Source organism: Humulus lupulus, chromosome 7, assembly GCF_963169125.1.
Source record: "Humulus lupulus chromosome 7, drHumLupu1.1, whole genome shotgun sequence".
Classification (NCBI taxonomy): Eukaryota; Viridiplantae; Streptophyta; class Magnoliopsida; order Rosales; family Cannabaceae; genus Humulus; species Humulus lupulus.
The window spans coordinates 41,156,823-41,181,544 of record NC_084799.1 but is presented as its reverse complement, the minus strand read 5'-3'; the positions used below and the strand labels follow the sequence as shown (position 1 = coordinate 41,181,544).

The 24,722-nt window shown below is 35.1% G+C and overlaps 3 protein-coding genes and 1 long non-coding RNA gene across 5 annotated transcripts; 2 read left to right on the top strand and 2 right to left on the bottom strand.

Annotated features, from left to right (window-relative positions):
* Positions 1-253: 253 nt before the first annotated feature.
* Positions 254-3,951, top strand: LOC133791223 (uncharacterized). The gene is made up of 6 exons (XM_062229151.1): positions 254-479; positions 1,213-2,109; positions 2,204-2,744; positions 2,809-3,053; positions 3,134-3,639; positions 3,721-3,951. Exons 2-6 carry the CDS (start codon positions 1,213-1,215, stop codon positions 3,860-3,862), a joined length of 2,331 nt encoding a protein of 776 aa, XP_062085135.1. The 5' UTR covers positions 254-479; the 3' UTR covers positions 3,863-3,951.
* Positions 3,952-4,096: 145 nt separating this feature from the next.
* LOC133791622 (uncharacterized) lies at positions 4,097-6,098 on the bottom strand. Its single transcript, XM_062229541.1, has 4 exons — positions 5,789-6,098; positions 4,843-5,248; positions 4,512-4,759; positions 4,097-4,368 (listed from the first exon to the last, which is right to left on the bottom strand). The coding sequence occupies exons 1-4, from the start codon at positions 6,096-6,098 to the stop codon at positions 4,097-4,099; spliced, it is 1,236 nt and encodes a 411-aa protein (XP_062085525.1).
* Positions 6,099-10,297: 4,199 nt separating this feature from the next.
* On the bottom strand, positions 10,298-13,643 carry LOC133789552 (uncharacterized). The gene is made up of 3 exons (XR_009873607.1): positions 13,472-13,643; positions 10,451-10,987; positions 10,298-10,385 (listed from the first exon to the last, which is right to left on the bottom strand). It is a non-coding gene; the product is annotated as an uncharacterized LOC133789552 (long non-coding RNA).
* A 5,026-nt stretch (positions 13,644-18,669) lies between these two features.
* On the top strand, positions 18,670-24,163 carry LOC133791222 (uncharacterized). 2 transcript variants are annotated; one of them, XM_062229150.1, is made up of 5 exons: positions 18,670-20,181; positions 20,989-21,647; positions 22,585-23,193; positions 23,359-23,568; positions 23,721-24,163. In XM_062229150.1, the coding sequence occupies exons 1-4, from the start codon at positions 18,924-18,926 to the stop codon at positions 23,557-23,559; spliced, it is 2,727 nt and encodes a 908-aa protein (XP_062085134.1). In that variant the 5' UTR covers positions 18,670-18,923; the 3' UTR covers positions 23,560-23,568; positions 23,721-24,163. The 2 variants fall into 2 exon arrangements, with proteins under 2 accessions (XP_062085134.1, XP_062085133.1); XM_062229149.1 differs by having other exon boundaries at positions 20,986-21,647.
* The last annotated feature ends 559 nt before the right edge of the window (positions 24,164-24,722 follow it).

Here is a 24,722-nt window from a genome sequence, read left to right as displayed (position 1 = left end):
TGCTTACTAAGATTTTAAATATATATAAGGGAATTTAAAATAAAAAGCTGTAATTCCCGACCTTGGCCCAAACTTGAGACCTTGGTGTAAAATGACCATGATACCCCTCTCAAAATCCCGAACTTAAATTAGAAAATTATTATTTCCAATAATAATTGGGAAATTTTAGACAGTATGTGTAATAAAATACTTAATTTTTTTTAAATGCCACCATAAAATAATCTCTCATTTATATGCCATTTTAAAATTTTGGACAAAAATACCCATATCAATCGAGACCCCTCACCTTCTCTCTTCCCAACCAAACCAAACTCTTTCCTCTTCCCAGCCAAACCAAATTCTTCCCTCTTCCCAGCCAAACTCTTTCATTTCTATCTCATTATTTTCTCTCGGGTCACATTCTCACCATCTCAGGCGAAGCTCTCTCTCTCCCCACAGTCGCCGTTGCCACCGTCTTCTCCATCTCTGGCCACGGTAAGGTAAGACATTCGGTTTTCATGTGTTTTTTAAAAAAAAAAAATTGAATCGTAATGTATAAATCGATGAAATGGGTTTGATTGTTAATCTTTATTTTGCAAAAAATGTAGCTTAAAATGAGTTTGATTCTATGTGCATTCTGCAAATTCTGCAAAAATTTTGTGGGTCGATGTTCTTTTGATTCCACATCGATGCTCCATCGATGCTCCATCGATGACATACAGTGAGTAATCGATGCTCCATCGATGGTATATCGATGCCATGTCGATTCTTTCATAATCGATGGTTTATCGATACCACATCGATGCATAATCGATACTGAAGTATAATCGATGCCACATCGAGTCCATATCGATGCTGAACATATATGGCATCGATTCGACATCGATACACCATCGAAAATAACATCTCAATTAGATGTTCGCATCAGCATCGACATGGCATCGATGGAGCATCGATGTGGACTCGAAAGGCTGCATCGATGTACCATCGAAAGGCCATCGATGGTATATCGATGCTACATCGATGCCATGTCGATACTGATGCATAATCGATGGCAAACGATGGTTTATCGATGCCACATCGATGCCATATTGATGCTGAACATATATGGCATCGATTCCATGCTCCATCGATGCTATTTCGATGGTACATCGATCCCATTTCGATGACAACAACAAATTGAGTATTTTTTATAAATTCAACTAATTTTTTTTTTTTTTGGATATTTTGCAGATGCCACCCAAACGTATCCCACCACTTGAGATCCCTATGGAGGATCATTATGTCGGTCGTATGACCTATAGGGGTTCCGGGAGGTTAACAAAATTGAAGAAAAGATTTGAGGAGCATGGATTGTTGGGGAGGGTGAATGAGTCTGTTTTTGGACCATTCTTCACAGCCCCTCCCTTTTCGTTCTCTGGGGCATTGGTTCACACACTACTTTTGCGGAAGGTCAAGTCTCCGCGTGGCGATGAGGTGCACTTCTTGATGGGCCCAAACTTATGTAAGTTTGGGGTGCACGAGTTTGTCATTATCACCGGCCTGAGCTGCTCCTGTCCACCACTTGCCATTGACATTGAACCTCACATTACTTCCTCCCGCCTAGTTGATACATATTTCAGTGTGGAACCCGAAAAAGACATTCAGTTCAGTATCTTGGAACGAGCTTTTAGTATGTGCGATGTACCTGATGATTTGTACAAGCTCGGTTTGGTTTACTTTGTGGAGGGGATACTATTGGGCGCTGAGAACGACAATGCTATTTGGCGAGATTCATTGTCGATGGTCGAGGATTTAGATTATTTTGAGAAGTATCCATGGGGATCCCTTTCATTCGATACAACTGTGAAACAATTCAATAGAGATATGAAAGTGATTGGTGGTACAATACCAGGTAAGAAGGCGAAGAAGATCATTGAGGTGGAGTCTTCTAAGGGTTTTAAGGTGGAGGCAAAGTACACTTGCAAGGGGTATCCACCAGCCTTGCAATATTGGGCGTACGAGACGATTCTTGATTTACAGAAGGAACACGCCAAGCCCTGTGGATTCAAGTTCCCTAGGATGCTACAGTGGGAGAGCATAGGCCAGCCGAAGCATTTGCATTTGAAGGATGTACTTGCGAGGAGACATGTAAGTTACAATACATTTAAATAATTCAAGAAATTTTGAATTATACTAATCAACTTATGTCATTTCTAATTTGGTTGTTGTGTTTCCGTTACAGTTGTCATGCATTTCTATCCTAAGACCTCGACCGAATGAGCGAGACTTCTTTGATGCCGTATATCAGAGGACAGAGGGGGATGCTCCTAGGTATGTGATACTGCAGAATATGATCCAGCCTGCACCAGAGGATGGAAGACCTTACGATCCTGAGGCAGAGGCTGTTGCGGTGGCTGAGATAGCCGTTGAGGCTGGCATATTTGTGGAGGATGCCCCAACAGAGTCTGCTCCAGATACTAGTACAGAACCTACTTCTGCTCCTGCTCCTGCTCCTGGGGCTTATGAGGAGGTGTTGGGTGAGATAGCCAGACTATCAGGTGCAGTGGACGATGTTAATGCCACTCTAGGTATCGTCCTTAAAAATCAAGAAGTCATATTAGAGAAGCTGGCAACACTAGGTGGTATACCTACTCCTGCACCTACTCCTGCACATACTCATGCACCCACTCCAACTGATGATGTAGAGTACGATATTCTCCCCTCATGTTACGAGCCTTCTGTTGGAGAAGCCACACCTTCTCAGCCAGTGCAGACGGTCTTAGGTACGACTAATCCATGAGTTTTTTTTTGTTTTAAAAAGATTAGATACTAATTGCTCCTTTACAGGTAAGCGTACTAGACAGAGACCAGTAAGGTACGAGGACTATACTCCAGCAGCCAAGAAACCAAAGTTCAAGGACCCAGTTACGATCCTTCCTTTAAAGGTGTTGGATCAAGATATGTTGACAACTTTTAACCGATGGGTACTCGGTGAGATTGATAACAGCAGACCGAGGAAGTTGGAATGTTGTGATGGGACCCCTGTTTGGTTCTTGAAGTTGAAGGTGGCAAAAGAATGGTTGGCAGAAACTGTAAGTCTCTTATGTTTGTTAGAACATTTATCTCATTTTAACAATCCACTCTTCCTTAACGTTACTCTATTTATTTGCAGCATCTCGACGCTGCGAATTATCTTATACGGAGACGTCTTTTTGAGTTGCCGAAGACGTACCCCATGAAAGCCACCGTACTTGATTCATCATTTGCACAATATATTCCTGCCAGATACGAGGAATTCAAGAAAAATGGCAGGACTTACCAATGGGACTCGGACATTCTTGATTTCCTGAAAGGAGATGCCAAAAAGTACAAGAAGCCTTGGGGTGATTGCAACGAGGTCTACTTCCACTGGTGCATGGAAAATCAGCACTGGGTCCTTTGCGAAATAAATTTCGCTGATTGGATGATCACTGTATTTGACTCAGATCATTCTAACTTTAGCCATAATAAGTTGTCTGAGTTGATGGAGCCTTGGACTAGGATGCTTCCATCTTTACTCAACGCTTCTGGTATGTTTAAAGGACACCCCAAGTTGAAAATAGCTAGACCGAAGATCACCGTTCCAAACTTTGATTGGCGGCGCATGTCCACTGATATTGTCCCACAGTCTAGAACCATGTAGACGTACTAAATTCAGATTTTCAATAATGCTCTCCTTTAATTTTCAATACACTCACAATAAAGATTTCTTGGTTTCAGCGGAGATTGCGGTGTATTCGCCATCAAACACTTGGAGTTCATTCTTGGAGACATTCCCTTATCATATGCCATCGAGGACAACATTCAGTACTTCAGGGATAAATTATGCATCGACATTTTTTATGAGAATGTGTACCCTTGATGTTAGAACATTTATTTTGATTTCGATGACACACAATAGTATATTTCTCCTTAGTATTGTATATAAAAAATGTCGTTTCGATTAACAAAGTCCATTAATACACAAATATAAAGAGTAACAAAGTCCATTAATACACAAATAAAAAGAGTAACAAAGTCCATCAATACACAAATAAAAAGAGTAACAAAGACCATTAGTACCCAAATAAAAAGTTTAACATTGATGCCATAAATTTCAAACACGAACTTTACAAGTTGCCCTATTATGGCCTAGACCTCCACAAGTGCTGCACTTGCGTGGAACAACCAATTTATCTCCATTGGAAGGATGGCGTTTCATCTTAGGCCTACCTTGTTTCTTCTTTGGACGACCAACCGGGTTTTTCTGCGCAGGTGTTCTCACTGTTATTGTCATAATGTCATGTGGAACAATCCACTCTTCCTCGTTACCAGTAGGATATATAGATTCTGTGTAAGAGGACCTCCATGTCTCAATTTTATAGTAATCTGAACACAACGAATAAAAGTTCACCCCTCGCTTAAGGGATCCAGATAGTGCATGAACACATGGGATACCAATAATCTGAAACACGCCGCATGTGCATGTCTTATTCAGGAGGTCGACTTCACCATTCAGCTCACCATCTAACACATGGACTCATGCCTCCCTATTGCATAAGGAATCAAGAATCGAGCTTTCTCAGCCATATCCACCAAATTTTTCTCATAGGTCGGTGCAAGAGTGGTAGTTGTCTTCTCGCTAGTTTCTCTCCTATTACAGAACCAGGACTGTAGTGTGAAGCGAATAAATTCGACGAATGTAGTTATCGGAAAGCTCCTAGCGTCCCGGGTCTTATTGTTGAAACTTTCAGCGTAATTGCTTGTCATTATATTATACCTAGTATCCAGGAAAACTAAAATTTAATAGTAACATACATTTAGAAGATTTCATAAATTAAAATACAATTGACAATGACATACCTATTTCCAGGAAAGTAAGCACGGGACCACTTATCAAAACCCATTCCTTCTAGGTATTGAGCAATGGCTGAGTCTTTTGATTTGATTTTTTCGAAGTTAGCGTGGAACTCGAATTTCCTAAAAGCATATTCCGCATTATACATCAACACATGACAATGATCAGTCTTGAATTTAGCAACCACATTCATACTAATGTGGTGGTAGCAAGCACCGTGATAGGCATCGGGGAAAATAGTTTCCAAGGCATGTGTAATACTTGCATGCCTGTCAGATACAAACGCCAGGTCCTCGACTTCCCCAATCGCTTCTTTTAGCTTTGACATGAAATACTTCCAAGAATCATGATTCTCACTATCCACAATACCAAATGCAACTGGATATAGATGGTTATTTGCATCCAGCGCGACTGCACATAACATCTGCCCACCGTATTTTGTCTTTAAAAAGGTACCGTCCACACATAACACAGGACGACATGTACGAAACCCTCTTCTACTAACTCCGAGTGAGAAAAAGCAATATTTGAATCGATCTTCCTCAGTGACAAAATCTGTCAACGTCCCGGGATTTTTCTGTTGAAGCATGAACAGGTACGATGGTAACTTCTGGTAGGATGCTTCCAGTGTCCCTCTGACATAAGAAAGAGCCTTCTCTCGGCATCTCCAAGCTTTTCCATATGACAACTTAATGCCATAATCATTCTTAATGTCCTCTCTTATGTTGTTTGCCATGTACGCATTCGATCCAGTCTGATATTTTTTCTTTATGCAATGACCAATAACCCAATGTGCAGCTTGGCGATGGCCTTTATGTCGGAGGTCAAGTGAGCAAGTGTGTTTGTTGGTGAAACGAGTTATCTCGAACATATCAGATTTAGGAATTCTCTTCCCCCTCAATCTCCACCCACAATCAGGATCCTTGCAAGTGATATACCAAACTTCAGTACCTGACTTCTTCACCACAAACTCGAAGTTCTGCTTCATTGCATACAAGTGTGCCTTCGTCTTCAACTCTAACTTGTTCTCAAAAACTTTCCCAACTTCTATTACTCCACAACTCACCCCAGATAACGTGGGGATAACATAAGAGGGGCATGGGATATCTTCAGCAGTATACGCTGGAGAACTCCATTTATTTCCATCATCTTGTGTAGTTGGACGACTGCTCTCTGATCCAACAGTCCTCCGTCCTTGGCTTTCTTGATGACTTGGCAATGGTCGTACATTTAAATTATCTACTTGAACCACATGTAGCATCGACAACTGATCCTCTGAGTTATCATCAGAACTACTGCACCCCTCAACTCTTTCATCATCATCACCAAAAAGGGCAACTGGATCGTCATTGACATAAGGCTCATACTCATACCCATCATCATGCGGGAGATTTGTTGGGGGAAAAAAAGTTTCATTATGACTAGGACCTCCCATGCATACACTTGGCCCAGTAGCTGTTTGTGGAATAGCCGTGCATGATTGATTATGATTTTCCATATTAACACTCGCTCTAGGAGATGGATCAATAAGAGCAATGTTCTTTGCAATCGAACTAACGCATAAAGGAACCCAATGTTTTAAGGACTTTGAATTTTCAAGAATAAGAGCACTAACTCCTTCATCATCTGTGATTTCAATGGGATCTACATTAAAATCATTGCATGTAAACGACACTTCCAACTTTAAGTCAAACAATGACCTATCCACTTTCAACTTTGAATACAACTTCTCCAATAATTCTATGTAACCAACATCAATTGGTACATGTATTATAGTGTTCGAACCAGCTTCGAAATTCCATTTTTCTCCTTTCTGTTCCCAAACACCGTTGTAAGAAACAATTATATTAACTCTGTAACCTGCAAATTTACAAAAAAAAAACATAAGAAAATTATAAAATTAAAGTGTAATCTATGAAGAATCGATGGTAAATCGATGCCTATGAAAATCTGTATTGTAGTTCAAAATCGATGCCACATCGATGGCATTTCGATGCATCATCGATGCTGATGGTTGCCATTTCGATGCGATACCATTTCGATGCCACATCGATGCCTTACCGACGCTGAACCAAATAAACATATATGGCATCGATTCAACATCGATACATCATCGATACCACCATCGATACATCATTGATACCAACATCGAAATTATATATTTGCCTCAGTATCGAAATAGCATCGATGGTGTATCGAAATGTCATCGATGCCATATATGTTTATTTGGTTCAGCGTCGATGTTACATCGATGCTACATCGACGCTGAACCAAATAAACATATATGGCATCGATGACATTTCGATACACCATCGATATTACATCGACACTAACGTCGAAATTCGCCTCAGTATCGATATGGCATCGATGTAGAATCGATGTGGCATCGATGGTGATGGTTGCCCTATGTATGCGATTCAATTTCGATATAATATCGATGCCATATCGACGCTGAACCAAATCAACATATATGACATCGATTCAACATCGATACACCATCGATATTACATCGAAAATATCATCTAATTTAGATGTTCGCATTAGCATCGACATGGAATCGATGGAGCATCGATGTACTATCGATTTTGGAAATCTCAGATCCGAAGAACAGTTCAAAAGTTGCAGAAAAAAATACAAACTCAACTGCGGAACAGTTCGAATCTAATATCTAACTATGGCATTTCATATTCATAAGTAAATTAATGAAATGATACTTACCCATGATTTTTTCTCTTAAAAACGCCAAGAAACTTCCAATCCGTTCCACCTCCGAGCTGTGAAAAAATGGCTGTAAATGAGGGATGAGAGAAAGAAATAGAGAGAGTGAAGTGTTAAATTTGAGTGAGGAGGGGAGGAGGGTATTTGTGTCCAAAATATAAGAGGGGGCATAATATGGGGAGAATTTTTATGTTGTCATTTAAAAAAAATTAAATATATTATGATGCATAAAGGGTAAAATTTCCCTAATAATTTTATCCTAGACTATGTCCGAAATTTCAAGTCAAAACTCTAATTATTTATTAAAATTCAATTTTCTAATGCTAGAGTCCAATTCACGAGCCCCGCGCCCACTTCTTGATCTTAAGACTTAAAAGGGTAAAATTGTACTTCATAAAATATTTTCTAAATCCTTGAAAATATTTTGTAGGTTTTAAATCATCCAATCTAAACTTTGGAACTATTTCCCGAACCTAGAACTTTTCTTGAAGCTTAAATAATAATTCCCGAGCCTAGCTCGAAAATTATTAATCTTAGATATTACTTAGAGAATTTTCTAACCTCGATCCTCAAATATCAAGTTGTAGACTTTGGGGTACCTAATCCCGAACCTCACGACAAAATTTCCAAATTTTGGAACCAACTACCATTTTTGATCCCTTTAATTACTAATCAGTAACCATTAGTAACTAGTTGAACACATGCACTTTCATGCACGTGACCACCCCATTATCTTCATCCTTATGAGCCATCATTCTCCCTTGCCTTGCTCGACTCCACGGCTCCTCACATAGGCAGTCACGGTTTCACTCTTAACCACCATGACCACCATTCGGCCACCACAACCACCACCCTCACCTTCATCGGCCTCCATCCGTGACCACCCAAATAGTAACCCTCGTACTCACGGCCAGCCATCACTACCAACCTTAACCACCACCAAAACATCCCAACCCTCAAGATCACACATATTAAACTATCCCCAAACCATTAATGTATGTTTTGTAGTCCCAACATATTGATTTAAACTATACAAAACAGCTCAGAATTTTTAACCAAGTCTAAGAAACGAAAAGACAAATCGGCACCGTAAAACTACGAAGGAAATGTACGGGTTTGTACCTCTTACTGTGGTTGGTTCCTAGTGGTTTCTTCTCCTACCCAATTTAGTCCAAAACGCTATGAACACAACCAAATCATTTCTCATGAGTTTCGCACTCAAAATCTAAGAGAACAATCACCACAAAATAAGTTCGTACTTACGTTTTTCCTTCGGACTATTCTTGTACCGAAACCTTCAAGAATACTCTCCTTTCCTTTGCTTTCTTCTACAGTGGATTAAGAGGTTCTATGAACGTGTTGAGGGTCTGTAACTTCAATGAAAAACCCAAAGAAAATAACTCACCTTGCTCTTATCCCCTTGGACCAGAACGTACAACAAGCACCGTGCACTTCTTCTTCCTCCTCTCTCTCGGTCCTTCTTTCCAATATTGCAAATGGCTGATGCAAATGAGGGATAATGTTTCTAACTCCCTCTTAACCTCTAATAACCACCCTTAGTTATTAAAAAAAAATTCCCTCCCATTTAGTGTGCTTGGCCGAAACTTAACGAAGAGTCACTACAAAAAACAGGGCCTATACCGAGAACAAATGTCCTCGGTATAAGCTCGAATGTCATCGGTATAACCTATACCGAGACAATGTTGTCGGTATAAAGTTATCAGTACAGCCGCGTCGGTAAAACAAAAATTATACCGACGACATTAAAAATGTTCTCGGTATTAGTTTTACCGAGGATAATGTCCTCGGTAGAAAGTGGAAAATGTCCTCGGTACAACAAACCCCAATTTCTCATCGTACTGGTATATACCGACATCTTGGTGGTATATACCGAGGACAATGTCCTCGGTATAGACTTGTCCCCAATTTTTTTTTTTTTATATTTGTTATTCCCTTATTTATTTATTTATTTATTTTGAATTAAATATAAGAAAATAGAATAAAATTAAAACACTTATATTAAAGATATAAATAAAAACATAAGAGTGTATTCATTGAATTAAAATAAAGACTTGTCTTAAACATGATAATGTAATAGTCAATTGTAATAAAATTCATACATAAGTCCTACTGAGTCGGTGCTCCAACATCAGGATCATCGGGTGGTGGTGGTGGGGCAGATTGAGATCCCGGGGTGATACAATGAGTCCGGACATGCTCCTCTAACTGTCGAAGACGCTCTCTCATCTCAGACAACTCTTCATCTCTAGTTTGTGAAGGACGAAAATCAAATGGAGTTCGGTCCCTTATGTTAAGGATACGTCCATATCCTTTCTGGTGGCCCCGTCGTTTTCCGAAGACATTTTGTACCAAAGATATGTCTTCATCTTCAGGCGCACTCGAAACTGGTGTGGAACTCTCAGTATCAGTTGCCTGTGTCTGCTGTGTGTCGCGGTATGCACGCAATTCTTCCTGTGATACAATGTATAATGTAATTAAAATTTTGAAACAATTAAAAATTTGAAAAATGTTTAAAAAAACTTAACGTACCCAAGTATTTTTTGCTGTCTCTGTCACCCACCCTGTGCCTGATTTATGGTGAGTATCCATCCAGCTATCCGGGATGGACTCAAGTTGCCCAGTCTCTAAATTGCGCTGTCACGTACATATATTTTTATAAAATTAATAATTAAACGTAAATAAGAAAAATAAACTAAAAAATAATTAATTAACTAACCTTTTTATAGCGTAAGGCTGGGATTGACTGAGAACCTCCATAGCTAAGCTCTTTCAGTTTCTTTCTATTTTCCTTGTTGACCACAGAACGTTTCTGCAAAAAGTTATCGTTAGTAATATATTTAATTAAGATAGTTAAGTTTAGCAAGAAATTAATACCGTAATTTCTGGGCGACGGAAAAAATCAATTGCTTTTTGCCACTGCGTATCCGTGCAACCACCATAACGATTTTGTGGCCCATTAATCGTTAAGTGCTCTTTAATATCGTACTTCCAGTCAGAATACTTTTTAGCACACGAAGTATCAATGCCTCTCAAGATCCCAGGCATATGCCCTTCTCCATATCTAGTACGCCCAATATCAAACAAATCATCCTAATTTACAAACATTTATTAGTAAATATCATATATAACATAAAATGAGAATTAACATAAAAATACATAAACTACTTACTTCCAAATGTGCAAGTATTCTTTCTTTCGAGGCATTTGGTACTTTTGACCATTGAGGACAGTCCGGATCTGTGTACTGTCGAACAAGTAATCCGAGCTCTCTTGAGAAATTTGAGCTGTACTCTCCGATCTCTTTATATGTTCTCCCCCGCACATCCCACTCGAGAGGGAGAGGACGCCCCAACTGTTCCCTCTTTTCCCGCGTGTTCAATCCCTTATGGCGTCCACGTTTACTTGGAGGCGCTATTGTATGCAAATTCAATATTTTAAAATTAATATGGATTAATTGTTAAATTTTAAGGAGTATATCAATGTGTAAAATATTACCTCGTTCACAATCAGCTGGGATATCTGCCGGTCCACGTGGAGGATCACATCCTCCACCATCACCCCCGTGAGATTGAGCAATAACATCAGCCATATCTGTCAAATTAATCGATATTAAAATTACATTTATCAGTTAAAAATGACAATATAAAATTATTTATTGTTAAAAATAATTACTTCAACATATTATAAAATTACCACTTAATTATCACTATAATAATCTTCACTATCATCATCGGTTTCTATGTGTTCATCTTCCTCTTCATCATCTTCATATTCAACCTCCTCCTCCACTTCCTCTTCCTCCTCCTCCTCTTCTTCTTCCATTTCCTCCTCCCTCTCCTCCTCAATTGCAACATTATCTATCTCAACAAATTGTAATGGAGCCCCCGTACGTTCAAAGCTGATTTGTGGCAACGGTCCAAGATCAACGAATAATTGGAAATTAGAGGAACTAGTGTCGTGCATAACATCTACTTCTACATCCTCCGCTTGTTCTTCAACTAGTGGGATGTCCCACACATTTCTGTGATGCACTTCTTGGATGACTTTCCAATGAGATTTATTTTTAAGGTCTTCAATGTAGAAAACTTGGTTAGCCTGAGTTGCTAAGATAAATTTATCATCTTTGAAGGCCTCCGAACTGGTTTTGATACTCGTTATGTTTTGCTCAAACTTTAATCCTGAAGACCGATTAGTGTCAAACCATTTGCACTTAAATAATACAACAGAACAACCAGAAAGATAAGACATCACTAAAACTTCTTCCAACTGGCCGTAATAAGTACTATTTTCGACACCCGCTACAGAGACTCCACTATTTTGAGTTTTGCGATTCTTGTCCCTGTCATAACACAAAAATCTTACTCCATTTACAACACACCCAGGGTACGACGCAACACGAGTTGAAGAACCGTTTGCTAAAGAGATTAATTCTTCATCTACTTCCAAGGATCCTGTTTGTCGAAGATGATAAATCTTATTATAAAACCAATTAGGAAATTCCTCTCTATGTAATTGGTCTAGGTTTTCAACACCTCTAGTCTGTAGAATTTCCCTATGCTCTCTGCAAAAAACAAAAACAACTACTTTAAGAGCTACTAATAAGTGTTATAATAAACATGCAATGAAATGATGAACTACTTTAATTACTTACCGAAGATATGGCAAGATCTCATTGCAGTTGTTTAGAATATACCAATCTGCTATTTTCTTCACTTCATCTTCCAAAATTGTCAATGATTTCTTACCAATTGGACGACCCTGAGATCGAAAGACCGACATCTTTTTAAGTGATGGACCAACATCTACATTTCGGTCTGGACGATTGAACTTTGTCTCAACACCTTTCAAGTACATGGAGCAAAATGTTAATGCCTCATCAACCACATATCCTTCTGCTATTGACCCCTCTGGACGTGCTTTGTTACGGACATAATTCTTCAATTTTTTCATATACCTTTCAAAAGGATACATCCACCTCATGTGAACCGGTCCTCCAAGTATTGCTTCTTCCGGTAAATGTATTAGTAGATGGACCATGATATCGAAAAAAGCAGGTGGGAAAATATTCTCTAACTTGCAAACAATCTCAACAATTGAAGTTTGGACTTTTTCTAAATCTGAGACTTTTAGAGTTCTCGCACAAATGAGCTTGAAGAAAGTGCATAACTCAATAATAGTTGTACTCATTGATTTCTCTAGGAATGCATGCACACCAACTGGCAAAAGGCGTTGCATAATGATGTGACAATCATGCGATTTCAAACCAGTTATCTTATTGTCATTATCAATCACATTTTTCCTTAGGTTAGATCCAAAACCATCTGGAAACTTCACTGATTTAAGAAATCGACAAAACTTTTGGCGATCTTCAACAGTGAAAGTGAATTTGGCCGCAGGCTTTTGTATCCGACCATTCAACTTCCTCAGCTGTAACTCTGGTCTCATCTTCATCTTCTCCAAGTCTACTCTGGCACTAACTGTGTCTTTGGTCTTATTCTCCAGCCCAACTATTGTGCCTACTAAACTGTCACACATTTTTCTCAACATGCATAACATCTAGATTGTGTCGCAACATTATGTTGGCCCAATATGGGAGCTCAAAAAATATACTTTTTTTCCGCCAACCAACTTGCTCTTTTGTACGCTTTCTTTTTTGGCCGCCATAACTGACATGCTTACCAGGAAGAGAATCAGGTATAAAACTCATCTGTGTGAACATTTCTTGCATGGTTAATGGCTGTGGTGGTAATCTCTTTTCAACGACACCATATGTCTTCTTGTCCCTTCTAATGGCATGTTTGATTGGTAAAAAATGTCTATGACCATAAAAAGCAACCTTCTTTTGTAAACGAATAGATGGTGTTGCCACATTGCAAGTAGAGCAAGCATGATAACCTTGAGCAGTCCATCCAGAAAGGCTACTCCTTGCTGGGTAATCGTTTATAGTCCACATCAAAGCTGCCCGAAGAGTGAAGAAACTGCCATCGACTGCATCTCGAGTCTGTACACCAGTCACCCATAATTCTTTTAACTCATCAATCAATGGTCTTAAGAAAACATCAAAATCTTTTCCTGGCGAATGAGGTCCTGGAATTAATAAACTCAACATGAAATTAGTTTCTCTCATGCACAACCATGGTGGCAAGTTATATGTCGTCAACACTACTGGCCACATACTATAAGACAGACTCATATTACCAAAGGGATTGAATCCATCTGCAGCCAATCTAAGCCGCACATTCCTAGGTTCCATTGCAAATGTTGGATTATTTCGGTCAAAGTCCTTCCAAGCTTTCCCATCAGCAGGATGACGCAATACACCATCTTCTTTTATACGTTGCTCGTGATGCCATCTCATATGTTGAGCAATGTGCCTCGATGCATATTTTCGCATTAACCTAGGGGTTAAAGGAAAATAACGCATCACTTTATGAGGCACTTTCTTTCCCTTGGTGTTCTTGTCCACCCATCGATCCTCTCCACAAACAGGACATTTGCTTTTTCCAGCATGTTCTTTCCAAAACAGTGCGCAATCATGCTTGCAGACATGGATTGACTCGTAGCCCAATCCAAGTTTCCGCAACAACCTTTTCGCTGCATAGTGCGATTTTGGAAGCTTATTTGGGGCTGTAAATGCATCATGTAACAACTCTAGCATTCCATCAAATATTTTGTTGGGAATTTTTCCCAACACTTTGAAATGCATTAACTTCACTAGGAAATTCAATGAAGTGTAATTTTGACACCCGGGGAATAATGGAGCCTCGATCTCAGCAAACAAATCGTTATAATGTTGCCCACTCCTGTAGTCAGTTGTAGGTATCTCTTGACCGCGCTCATTCTCCGCTTGTTCGTCATTGTCATTTTGCATAAGATCAGTGAGAACATCCATCATTTCATCTTCATCATTTTGATCTATCCGAGCTCTCATTGGTATTATTTCATCCTCTCCATGCCAATGCCAATTGGTATATTTCCGTAGAAAACCATTTACAAAAAGATGATTTTCTAATACATCAATCGTCTGAAATTCAACGTTGACACACCTCCTACACGGACATTTCACCAATCCCCTTGAGTCAACGCACTGCCGGGCTCTCTGGAGAAAATCCATCACACCAGCCTCATACTCATCGGATAATCGATCTGTCAAATTAATCCAACTCTTGTCGATCGACATTGTATGAATGTAGCACTGCACAGAACACTAATCATCAAACTTACAATCAATTTGTGTGTGTCCTAATTCAGAGAGAGGCAAATGTAAGGGTCTTCAATGACTCACCCTCTCTAAACGGGTCTAAGGCTTCTTGTGATGAACACTAAAAAAAAATAATATTATCACTATGTGATAATAACACTATTATATCTTTGGTAATAATTTCTTATTACCAAAGAAAAAAGCAAATATAATTAAATATGTTTTTTTTAATGTCTTATGCTTTTTGAAGTTAATTATGTTGTTTTATGATATCTAACTATAATATATTTCAGTGTAAATATTATTAAACTTATTTAAATTTGACATATTAATTTAGTATTTATTAAATTACATATTTTACTTATGCTTTATTGAATAGTTTGATTAATTTAAACAAAAATTCTAAAATTTGTTTAAAATTTATTTAACTACTTTAGGATTAATTTTTATTTTTATTAAAATTTAGTTGCATAATGTTAATGTTAATTTTTTTTAATCTTAATTTTAAAATATATTATTTATATAAAAAAAATAAATTATTCAAAAATTGAAAAAAAATATTAAAAAAAATACAGAAAAATTAAAAACAACTAACAAATAATATTAAAAACATATTTTTTAATTTTAATTTTAATAATGATTAAAACTAACAAATATTAAATTTAATTTTTTTAATTTTAATTTTAATTTTAATAATGGTTTTCTAATAATATATTTGTTAATTTTATTTAATCAGAACTAACACATATTATTTTTTTACATATTAATTTAGTATTTATTAAATTACATATTTTACTTATGCTTTATTGAATAGTTTGATTAATTTAAACAAAATTTCTAAGATTTGTTTAAAATTTATTTAACTACTTTAGGATTTAATTATTACTTAAATTATTTAATTAATGTTTATTTTTATTAAAATTTAGTTGCATAATGTTAATGTTAATTTTTTTAATGTTAATTTTAAAATATATTATTTTACTTATCAATTCACTATTTATTAAATTAGAAATTTTATTGAGTACTTCTACTAATATTCACAATATCTCTAAATTTTACAATTCTAAAAAAATATTAAATATGTTTACTAATATGTTTAATACACATAAAATTCACCAAAACAACATAGAATTTATTTTTAAAAAAATACTAATCAATCATATAACAATTTTCCAATTCCTAATATCATTTTTACTAATACATATTTTGAAAACCTAAAAATAAATACATTCTATCTAATATAATAATTTCATATTTTTATTAAAATTAATATTATATTATTTATATAAAAAAACATAAATTATTCAAAAATTGAAAAAAAAATTAAAAAAATACAGAAAAATTAAAAAAAACTTACCAATGCCTTCAATATCTTGCTAGCAATCTCTTTAGTCCAACAAAAACCGAATACCCAACATTCAAACAAAAATTACAAAATATCATTATACAATTTCATAAATATATATATAAAATGAATAAATCGTTAGAATTACTTTAAGATTTATTACTTATTTAAATAAAATTTCAGGATTAATGTTTATTTTTATTAAAATTTGGTTGCATAATGTTATTGTTAATTTGATTTAATCATGATTAAAAATATATTATACAACTTATCAATTCACTATTTCTTAAATTATAAATTTTATTGAGTATTTTTAATTCTAAAAAAAATTGGGCAGCATAACGACTGTATTTTTATATATCCCAAAATTTAAAAACCTGCAAATAATACATAAAAAAATATCCAGTCGCAGAACATACACAAAGCAATACAAATACATTGTAAATGACTATATAATTTATAATTATTACTCTAAATTTTATTAATTATTCAATTTTCTATTTAAAATATCATAATTCTACTAAAAATTAACAACAAAAACAAAGCATCAATATTCATCAACACTAAGAATAAAAAAATTAACAACAACAACAAAATTCAAATTAAATAAACAAAACTCACTCTAATAATCAAAATTTATTAACCAAATCTAATAATCTAAAACTAAAATTATTTAACTCAATCTAAAAAACAAACAATCAAATATTAAATTTTCATATAAACATATATTTATAACTAAAAGTCAAATTATATACCTAAAAAATAAATTATTAAATTAATAAATTTTCATACTAATAAATTAATTATTTATCATAGGATTAAACTAACTAAATCTTAAAACTATATATGTATTTTACAAAAATACTACACAATATATTATTTCCTCTAAATTGGATATCACTAAATTTTTAACTAATTTTCATCACAAATTATTATTTTTACCTATTTTAATTACATAATCAGAAATTATATATATAATATAACAAATAACAATATATTAACAATATTAAACAAATTATAAATAAAACCCTAAATATATTTATGCAAAAAATATAAATAAAACCAAAAAATTACAAAGAAAATGTGAAATACCTCTAAAACCGCTGGTATACAATGCAAAACCTGAAAAAAATACCACGAAAAACTCATTATAAAAAATCAAAACTGAAAAAAAATTTAACAATTTATACAAAAAAGAAAAACTGAAATATTTGTAAATAATTACCTCAATAAGCCTTATAGCCACTTAAATCGCCTTTGGAAGGAAAACTTTGACCAAAAACAAAGTTTGTGGGGGCCGAAATCCAGGAAAACAGAAATGGGGGGCGGAGAAAACGGGGTTTGGTGTTTTTCCGTTTCAGAGAAATGAGCTCTCTGTTTGGGGAAGATGAAGATTATAAAGACCCTATACCGAGAACATGTTCTCGGTATAGGGTCCTCGGTACACAAACTAAAATGAAATAACCGCGTAAAAAAGGCGGGAGTCTGAATTAACTATACCGACTACACGTTCTCGGTAAAGACCTCGGTAAAGACCCTATACCGAGAATATGTTCTCGGTATAGGGTCATCGGTACACAAACTAGAAAAAAAAAACCGCGTAAAGGAGGCGGGTGTGGAAAATATCTATACCGAGAACTTGTACTCGGTACGATGTTCTCGGTATAGGACGTTTTTTTTGTAGTGAGTTGCATATATTTATGTGCTGAGAGTTACATATATTTATCCAAAATAATGCATTAAACCATAGCTTAAAATAATTAAAAATAAACTATGGTCTAAGTACTAAATAATGCAACTTTGGTTAAAACATATGAATTTTATGTGAGGCTTTTCAACACAAAATCATAACTTTTATCTCATGAAATTCCACTTAAATTATTCATAGAATCTTAGTCGATTATGTGGACCCCAAACACATAAAATCATATACTAAAATTCTTTTGAAAAAAAATGTCCAACATTCTCATGTGAAACTAATTAAAATTCTAAGATTATATTAGGGTCTTAAGTAAAATTAATATTTCACACTTTATATTTATTTTACATCTAAGTCCTCAAACACTATGGTCTAAAGCCATCATCTCACACTCTTAATTAAAATAATATTCAAGTTGATGTGTTTAGAATTTCTCTACATTTACATCAAAGCCCATTTCTCTGGATGCATACGAACATGAACATAGCTAAAAAGCCAAATTTGGATAACCATAGAAATAATAGCTTATTAGAGTTTGGATAAACTTTAAAACAAAAATTGTTCTTATACTACTAATTATAGTTTTTCATTGGGGATAAATGAGTAGTTGTATATATTTATTATTTTCCCTATTATAAAACAGAAATAGAGCTATGCGTGCATGATTCTTTAAAAATACATGAAACATCACTCATTCATTATAGCAAATGTAGAAGATAATATGAAAAACCAATGGTTATTTTTGAATGTCTGTTTTCTATTCTGTCCTTATTGCCCCCATGAATATTGGAGGAGAAATGAAAGGTAAAAAAAGTCCTAAAACAAAGGATCTCACAAAGCCATTCAAACAAGAGATGTTTCCTAATTATGGAAAACCCAAATCCACAACCTCAAGAAACAAAGCAGGGATTCCTATAGTACATGTTTTTTCTTTTTGGGTTGCCTTTTGGGTATAGTATTGCCCACCACCTTTTGTTTTTCTTCCAAATTTAACTTAATCTTATAAAAAAAATGAAAAAAAAATTCATGCCCAGTTCAAATCCTTAGCTAAGCAACATTCTCTAGCTGATTTTTTTTTTTAGAACTTTGATGTTAGTACAAAATGGCTATTGATGCAGAAGATGTACTAGTTTGCATATGGAGATTCCTTCGTTTTTTCATGCACACTAGTTGCGTATGTGTACAAAAACACCCATTATTTTCATGCATTTTGTTAGTAATCATCCTTGTGTACATATTTTTCGATCTTCTGCTATACCACTCCCCATTTCTCATCTGCATTGCCATTCTCATTCGATGTTTCTGGAGTTCCGAACGACCACCCACAACCACTATCGAAGCAACTGTCAAAGAGAGAGAAAAAATGACATCACCGACGAGCACTGTGAAAGAAGAAGATTATGTCGTTGTTAATAGAGATAGCGTTAGCGAGGGCTTCTCCCCCATACGACGACAAAAAAGTAAACGAACGATAGTCGGCAGGAACAGAGAATGGAAAGTCCAAGCTAGAAGAAAAGGAAGCGACATGTTTCCCTTGACGACTGACAAAAGCGCAAAAATATTCGTGAAAGAAAGAGAGGGTTTTGCTTGTGGGGAAAGCTCATCTACATATTCTGGTAATAATCTCCATTTTTTTAGATCTGAAACGTCAAAGCCAAAGACCCTTTTGCCACATGATGTTTCGGATCAAAAGTTGGTGAAATCTGACAGCTACAGTGTTGTTTCGGAGGCTGACAACGTTGAAGATTCTGAAGACGACGTCGACGAAGAGGAGGAAGAAGAGGCTATAAAGAATGGTGGGAATAAGGCTATGGAATGGACTGAAGATGATCAAAAGAACCTTATGGATCTTGGGCTTTCTGAGATTGAAAGGAACAGGAGGCTTGAGAGTTTAATAGCCAAAAGAAGAGCGAGAACTTTGTTCAAAATACAGGCCGAGAAAGGCCTAATGGATTTGGACGGTGTTGTTCCATCTTGTACAATAGCCCCTGTTTTCGTTTCAAGGAACAACCCTTTTGAGGTCCCAATTGGGGCTAATGGGAATGAGTCATTACAAGTTCCGGGTTCGGCACCGTCGATCCTTTTACCTACGCAAAACCCATTTGATCTTCCCTATGACCCACTTGAGGAGAAGCCCAATTTAATGGCTGACAGTTTTCAACAGGAGTTCACAGCAGTCAATCAGAAGGAAATGTTGTATTGCAGGCATGAGAGCTTTAGTTTGGGACCTTTCCAATTTGAACCTGATCATCATCATCATCCTCATCAAGACCGACGTGATCATAAGTTCGGTAACTACTTCAATATTGAAAAGAGAGCTTTTGAAGGATATGGATTACCCAGATACAGAAGGAAGTCAGGTCTAACCCAAAATCTTTTGCTCTTTTGTTTCTTATTGTCTGCGTTATAATGATTTACATAAGAATTTTACACTATGAAATTGTTACTGGAGTTAAAAGTAAGGTAAACAAAGTACTATTATTTTATTGACATCCTATAACTAAAGCATATCATATGCAACCAATAATTTGGAAAAAGATAAAGCAATTGTGTAAGATTAACTTAAAGTTAATAGCGTGTAGAAGACTAGAAATAGAGTTATCCATTTGTGCTCTTTAAACTACATGAACAAGGGGAGATGGACTAAGCCCCACATCTCTTTTAGTTTGTTCCAAGAACTAATATTGCCAATGGATATAATTTAATGTCTAATTAGTATGGAGTCGTGCTTTTGAAGGTTATTGTAACTTTTCATACTTCATTATTGATAAGCTGTTTTCACTAAAATTATTTTGAGATCAATTAAGAGAAATGAGTTATGAAATTATGACGTATACAAGGTGTCGTCTCACTGTGAGAAAGACAATGAACTTATGAAATTCGATCTCCAATTGTATATGTTATTCTTATGGATTAATTCAACAAGCTGAAGATTTCTTATCATCATATAAAATTCCTATTCATATAAGATATGAAGCAAGATATGCATTATTCTATTATATCAGTGTCATGTATCTTGAAAAATTTACTTTCATATCAACATAACACATTTGAATCTAAGTTGAAAGTTAAATATAAGTGAAAAATTCCAATAACCATAAAAACTAATTATTTGTTAATAGTACAAGAATTAACCTCTTTATATATATATATATATACCATAGCAGGAAATCAAGATACTCTAATGGAACAGTTTTTGTCAGAAGTAGGTGTCGGCAAGCCTCGCAATGAACTCCTTCTTGAGAGTCAACCTCGTGTATCAAACTCAGGAACATCCAAAATGGACATGGAACTGACTGAAGAAAGTAACAATGAATCAACCTCGTCATCTTCCTCAGAAATGACCAATGAAGCTGAAGTTTCAAGCAATATAGAACCAACTCAGGAAAACGCTGAAACTAGTATGTTAACTAGTCCAATGTCTAAAACACAAGAACCCCATTATGATTCTAGTCCTACTTCAAACGATAAGAACAGAATGGAGAACACCATGTTTTTTCCTGAGCCTGGTGGACATATTCACACTCCTACATTCTCCATAGCTTCAGATATGCAGGTAGAGGTTTCAGAAGCTGGTTCACCTTCTATGACAGTTGGAAACATGTCACCCAATGATAGAGATTCTTTGTCTGATGATGTTGAGGTGGAGCTGTCCAATTCGACAAATTTTGATTGTAAGTCCTATGATGATGTCCGTCAAGTGATGGAAGATGTGGAAAAGTTAAGGAATATTGTTGGTTCTTCAGAAACAATGGCCTTTGAGAACCAAGATACAACACAATTGGCTGCACGCTTATCATTTGAAGTTCTCTCTGAAGGAACAGAGGTGAGCCATTTTCATAAACCAATACTTAAAAAGAAATTCAGTGAAATACTTAAATTTAATATATCGGAAAACTGTGATCAGTTCTTCCATTTCGTCACTAAGTAAATCACTCCTTAATCTGTTTACTACACGCGCAATGTGATCATATGCATATAACCAGTTTCTTTTATTTTCAAAAAGAACTTGCAATATATTTTGTCATGTTTGGATAGGGAGATTAGATAAGGTTAGATTAAATTAAAAAATATTTGAGAAGAAACATAAAAAAATTAAATGAGTTGATTATTTGCGAGTAATAATTTAGAAGAAAAAAAAGTTGGAGTGCAAAGTAGTAATTCTTTTTTCTTACCATGAAATTATATGAAAATGGGGAACAGATAGGATAATATGGGGAATAGATGGGGATTAGATTAAGTTATCCCATACTAGAGGGATTATTTAAGATAGATTAAATTTTTCAGCATCCATTAATTTGATAACAAAATTGCATTATAAAAATTATCCTTTCTTATTCAATCCAATTTTACTCTCTAAATGTGACCTTATACATAGTGTTAGTAAATGAGCAACTTATTATTATTTTTTTATGTTTTTTTCTTATATCTTTTAATCAAATAATTTACAATTCAATTCAATCGTTCTTTCTAATCGTGACCCTAGTAAAAAAAATGCACTATTCCTTATTTGAACCATTTTGACCATAAACAGAATTACATTATAAAATGAATCCATTCTTATTCAATCCAATTCTACTCTCTAAATGTGACCTTATACATAGTGTTAGTAAATGAGCAACTTATTATTATTATTATTATTTATTTTTTTTCTTATATCTTTTAATCAAATGATTTACAATTCAATTCATTCGTTCTTTCTAAACGTGACCCTAGTAAAGAAATGCACTATCCCTTATTTGAACCATTTTGACCATAAACAGAAGTCATGGAGTCTTCCAGATGAGTCTGTGAAGGAGGGGAGTGTTATCTATGATGAAGGAGATTCAGTAACCGAGATTATTGAAGACATAGAAGACCAAGAAAAAGAGGAAAATGAAGGTGAAGATGAAGATGGATCACAAATATTGACTAGACGAGCAATAGAAGAAAGTCAACAAAAACCAGCTGAAATGAGAGAATTAGAACCTACTTTGCATAATGAGGGAAGTTCAGAAAACCGTGATGGACATCGAGCTAAGGACTCTGCCCAGCCATCACTAAAGGGCGATCTAGATTTGAAAGTTACCGAAGATAGTGAGAAACAAACTGAACAAGAGGGCATTACTGACATGTCAAAGTCAACTGAGACTGAAGACAACTTAATAGAAGATAGAAACTTGAATAGAAAGGATGAAGTTTTCTCATCAAATCTTAATCAGGAGATGGACATGGATGTCCCACGATCTGATCTAGAAGAATTGGCAAAAAGTAGCTCACCGGATGAACAGTTACCTGATGATACAAATTTGATTATGACTCAAAATGGAAAGCACTTGATGGGGGTTTCATCAACTCACATTTCAAATACCAGTGATTTTGAAACGTTAGAGGTTGGTATACAATCTGCGATTGTGGAATAGAGAAATGAATCAGTTATGTTCATGTGTATTCCTCATTCTATATTATTCTAATTTTCTTGATTCTGCTGGTGAATAAAACTAAACAAAAGTTTGTATTTAACGATTGAATTTTTGTTTGCATTGAAATTTGAACAGGAACCATCTGCTTCAGAAAAGTTCACAGATGAAACCAACATCTTATCCAATACAAATGAACCTGTCCTAGTAGTCATTGACAAGGCAGCTAATGAAGAGTCAGAAACACTTCTTAGTACTAATGTTTCTACAGAATTTTCCAAAATACCTGCAGAAACCAACTTCGAACCGAATGAAGGTTTCAAAAATGGAACAGGATAACTAGCTGAGGTATACAATAACTTGATAACATCTAACTATATATATGGCTTTTACAGTTATCATATCATGCAGCTAATTTCAATTGCTAATATAACATGATGATATGATAATATTTTAATTGTTTTCATATACGTACACATTTTGCTAAAATGACCAAACAGGAATCCTCACATCCCAATTACATAGCGCTGGAAGAAGCTGCTTGCATACCAAATGATCCACCAGTGAGTGAAAATGATTTAGACAATGAGAAAATGAAGTCTATTGAAGAAAGTATAGATGAATACGAGGATTTGAAACAGTACTTGTCTGATTCGACTAATGTTGCAAATGAAAATCTAAAAATCCCAAAGTGTGTTGGAATTGAATCTAATGATCTAATGGAGAACAACCCTGATACCGACCAAGACCATTCGAGCACAATAGGGAGTAGTATAAATATTTCTAATTCTTTGAATACTAGTACTACAGTAGAAGAATAGACGATAAAGTAGTAAAGATATTCGATCAAATTACCATTATATTCCTTAAGTATTTGTAATATGTTAAATGTGTTATTGTATAAATATATTATATTTTCCAAATATTTCATTAGCTAACTTAATTAACATGACATGCTTATGATAAGCCTTTTTGCATGGTTTTCTAATTATTTGTTGCAACGCATGACATACATATGTTCAATGTACGTGTTGAAATCACTTGGTTTTATTGAAATCACATGTTCAATGTAGGCTAGTTATAGTCATTCTTTTTTATAATTATAATTTTCCTAAACTAATAATTAACCCTATAATTTATTTCTACGTCCAAATAAATTATCAGAAGGGCATTTCAAACGTTTGAGACAGTTCAGGGATTTTTGCCGCACACAAATATTCAGTTAGCAAAAGTAGATAATGCAATAGTTAAGGGATAAATATGCATTTGGTCTTATTGGTACATATTGTTGCCTCGTCACCTGGGTAACTTGGTTCAATTTTTTGAAATGACATTTTTATATTCTTTTTCTTGTAATTTTTTTTCTTTCAATTTTTGCCTTTTAATTAAGTCTCAACGGCTACTTAAACTTAGATATTTATTTGGGCTTATATTAATATTTTAATGTTTTATAAAACATTAGATGATAAATAGTTCTTTGTTGATCTAACCCATTTAATTTT

What these genes read in the sequence shown, in the direction of transcription:
- LOC133791223 (XM_062229151.1), top strand. Translation starts at nt 1,213, where the DNA reads ATGCCACCCAAACGTATCCCACCACTTGAGATCCCTATGGAGGATCAT. An exon ending in ATGTACTTGCGAGGAGACAT is followed by an intron (nt 2,110 to 2,203) that starts GTAAGTTACAAT and finishes TTTCCGTTACAG; the next exon opens with TTGTCATGCATTTCTATCCT. An exon ending in AAGAATGGTTGGCAGAAACT is followed by an intron (nt 3,054 to 3,133) that starts GTAAGTCTCTTA and finishes ATTTATTTGCAG; the next exon opens with CATCTCGACGCTGCGAATTA.
- LOC133791222 (XM_062229149.1), top strand. Translation starts at nt 18,924, where the DNA reads ATGGCTATTGATGCAGAAGATGTACTAGTTTGCATATGGAGATTCCTT. An exon ending in CAGATACAGAAGGAAGTCAG is followed by an intron (nt 20,182 to 20,985) that starts GTCTAACCCAAA and finishes TATATACCATAG; the next exon opens with CAGGAAATCAAGATACTCTA. An exon ending in TTCTCTCTGAAGGAACAGAG is followed by an intron (nt 21,648 to 22,584) that starts GTGAGCCATTTT and finishes GACCATAAACAG; the next exon opens with AAGTCATGGAGTCTTCCAGA.
- LOC133791622 (XM_062229541.1), bottom strand. Translation starts at nt 6,098, where the DNA reads ATGCTACATGTGGTTCAAGTAGATAATTTAAATGTACGACCATTGCCA. An exon ending in GTTTGTGGTGAAGAAGTCAG is followed by an intron (nt 5,249 to 5,788) that starts GTACTGAAGTTT and finishes TGTTATGTGCAG; the next exon opens with TCGCGCTGGATGCAAATAAC. An exon ending in AGGGAGGCATGAGTCCATGT is followed by an intron (nt 4,369 to 4,511) that starts GTTAGATGGTGA and finishes CGTTGTGTTCAG; the next exon opens with ATTACTATAAAATTGAGACA.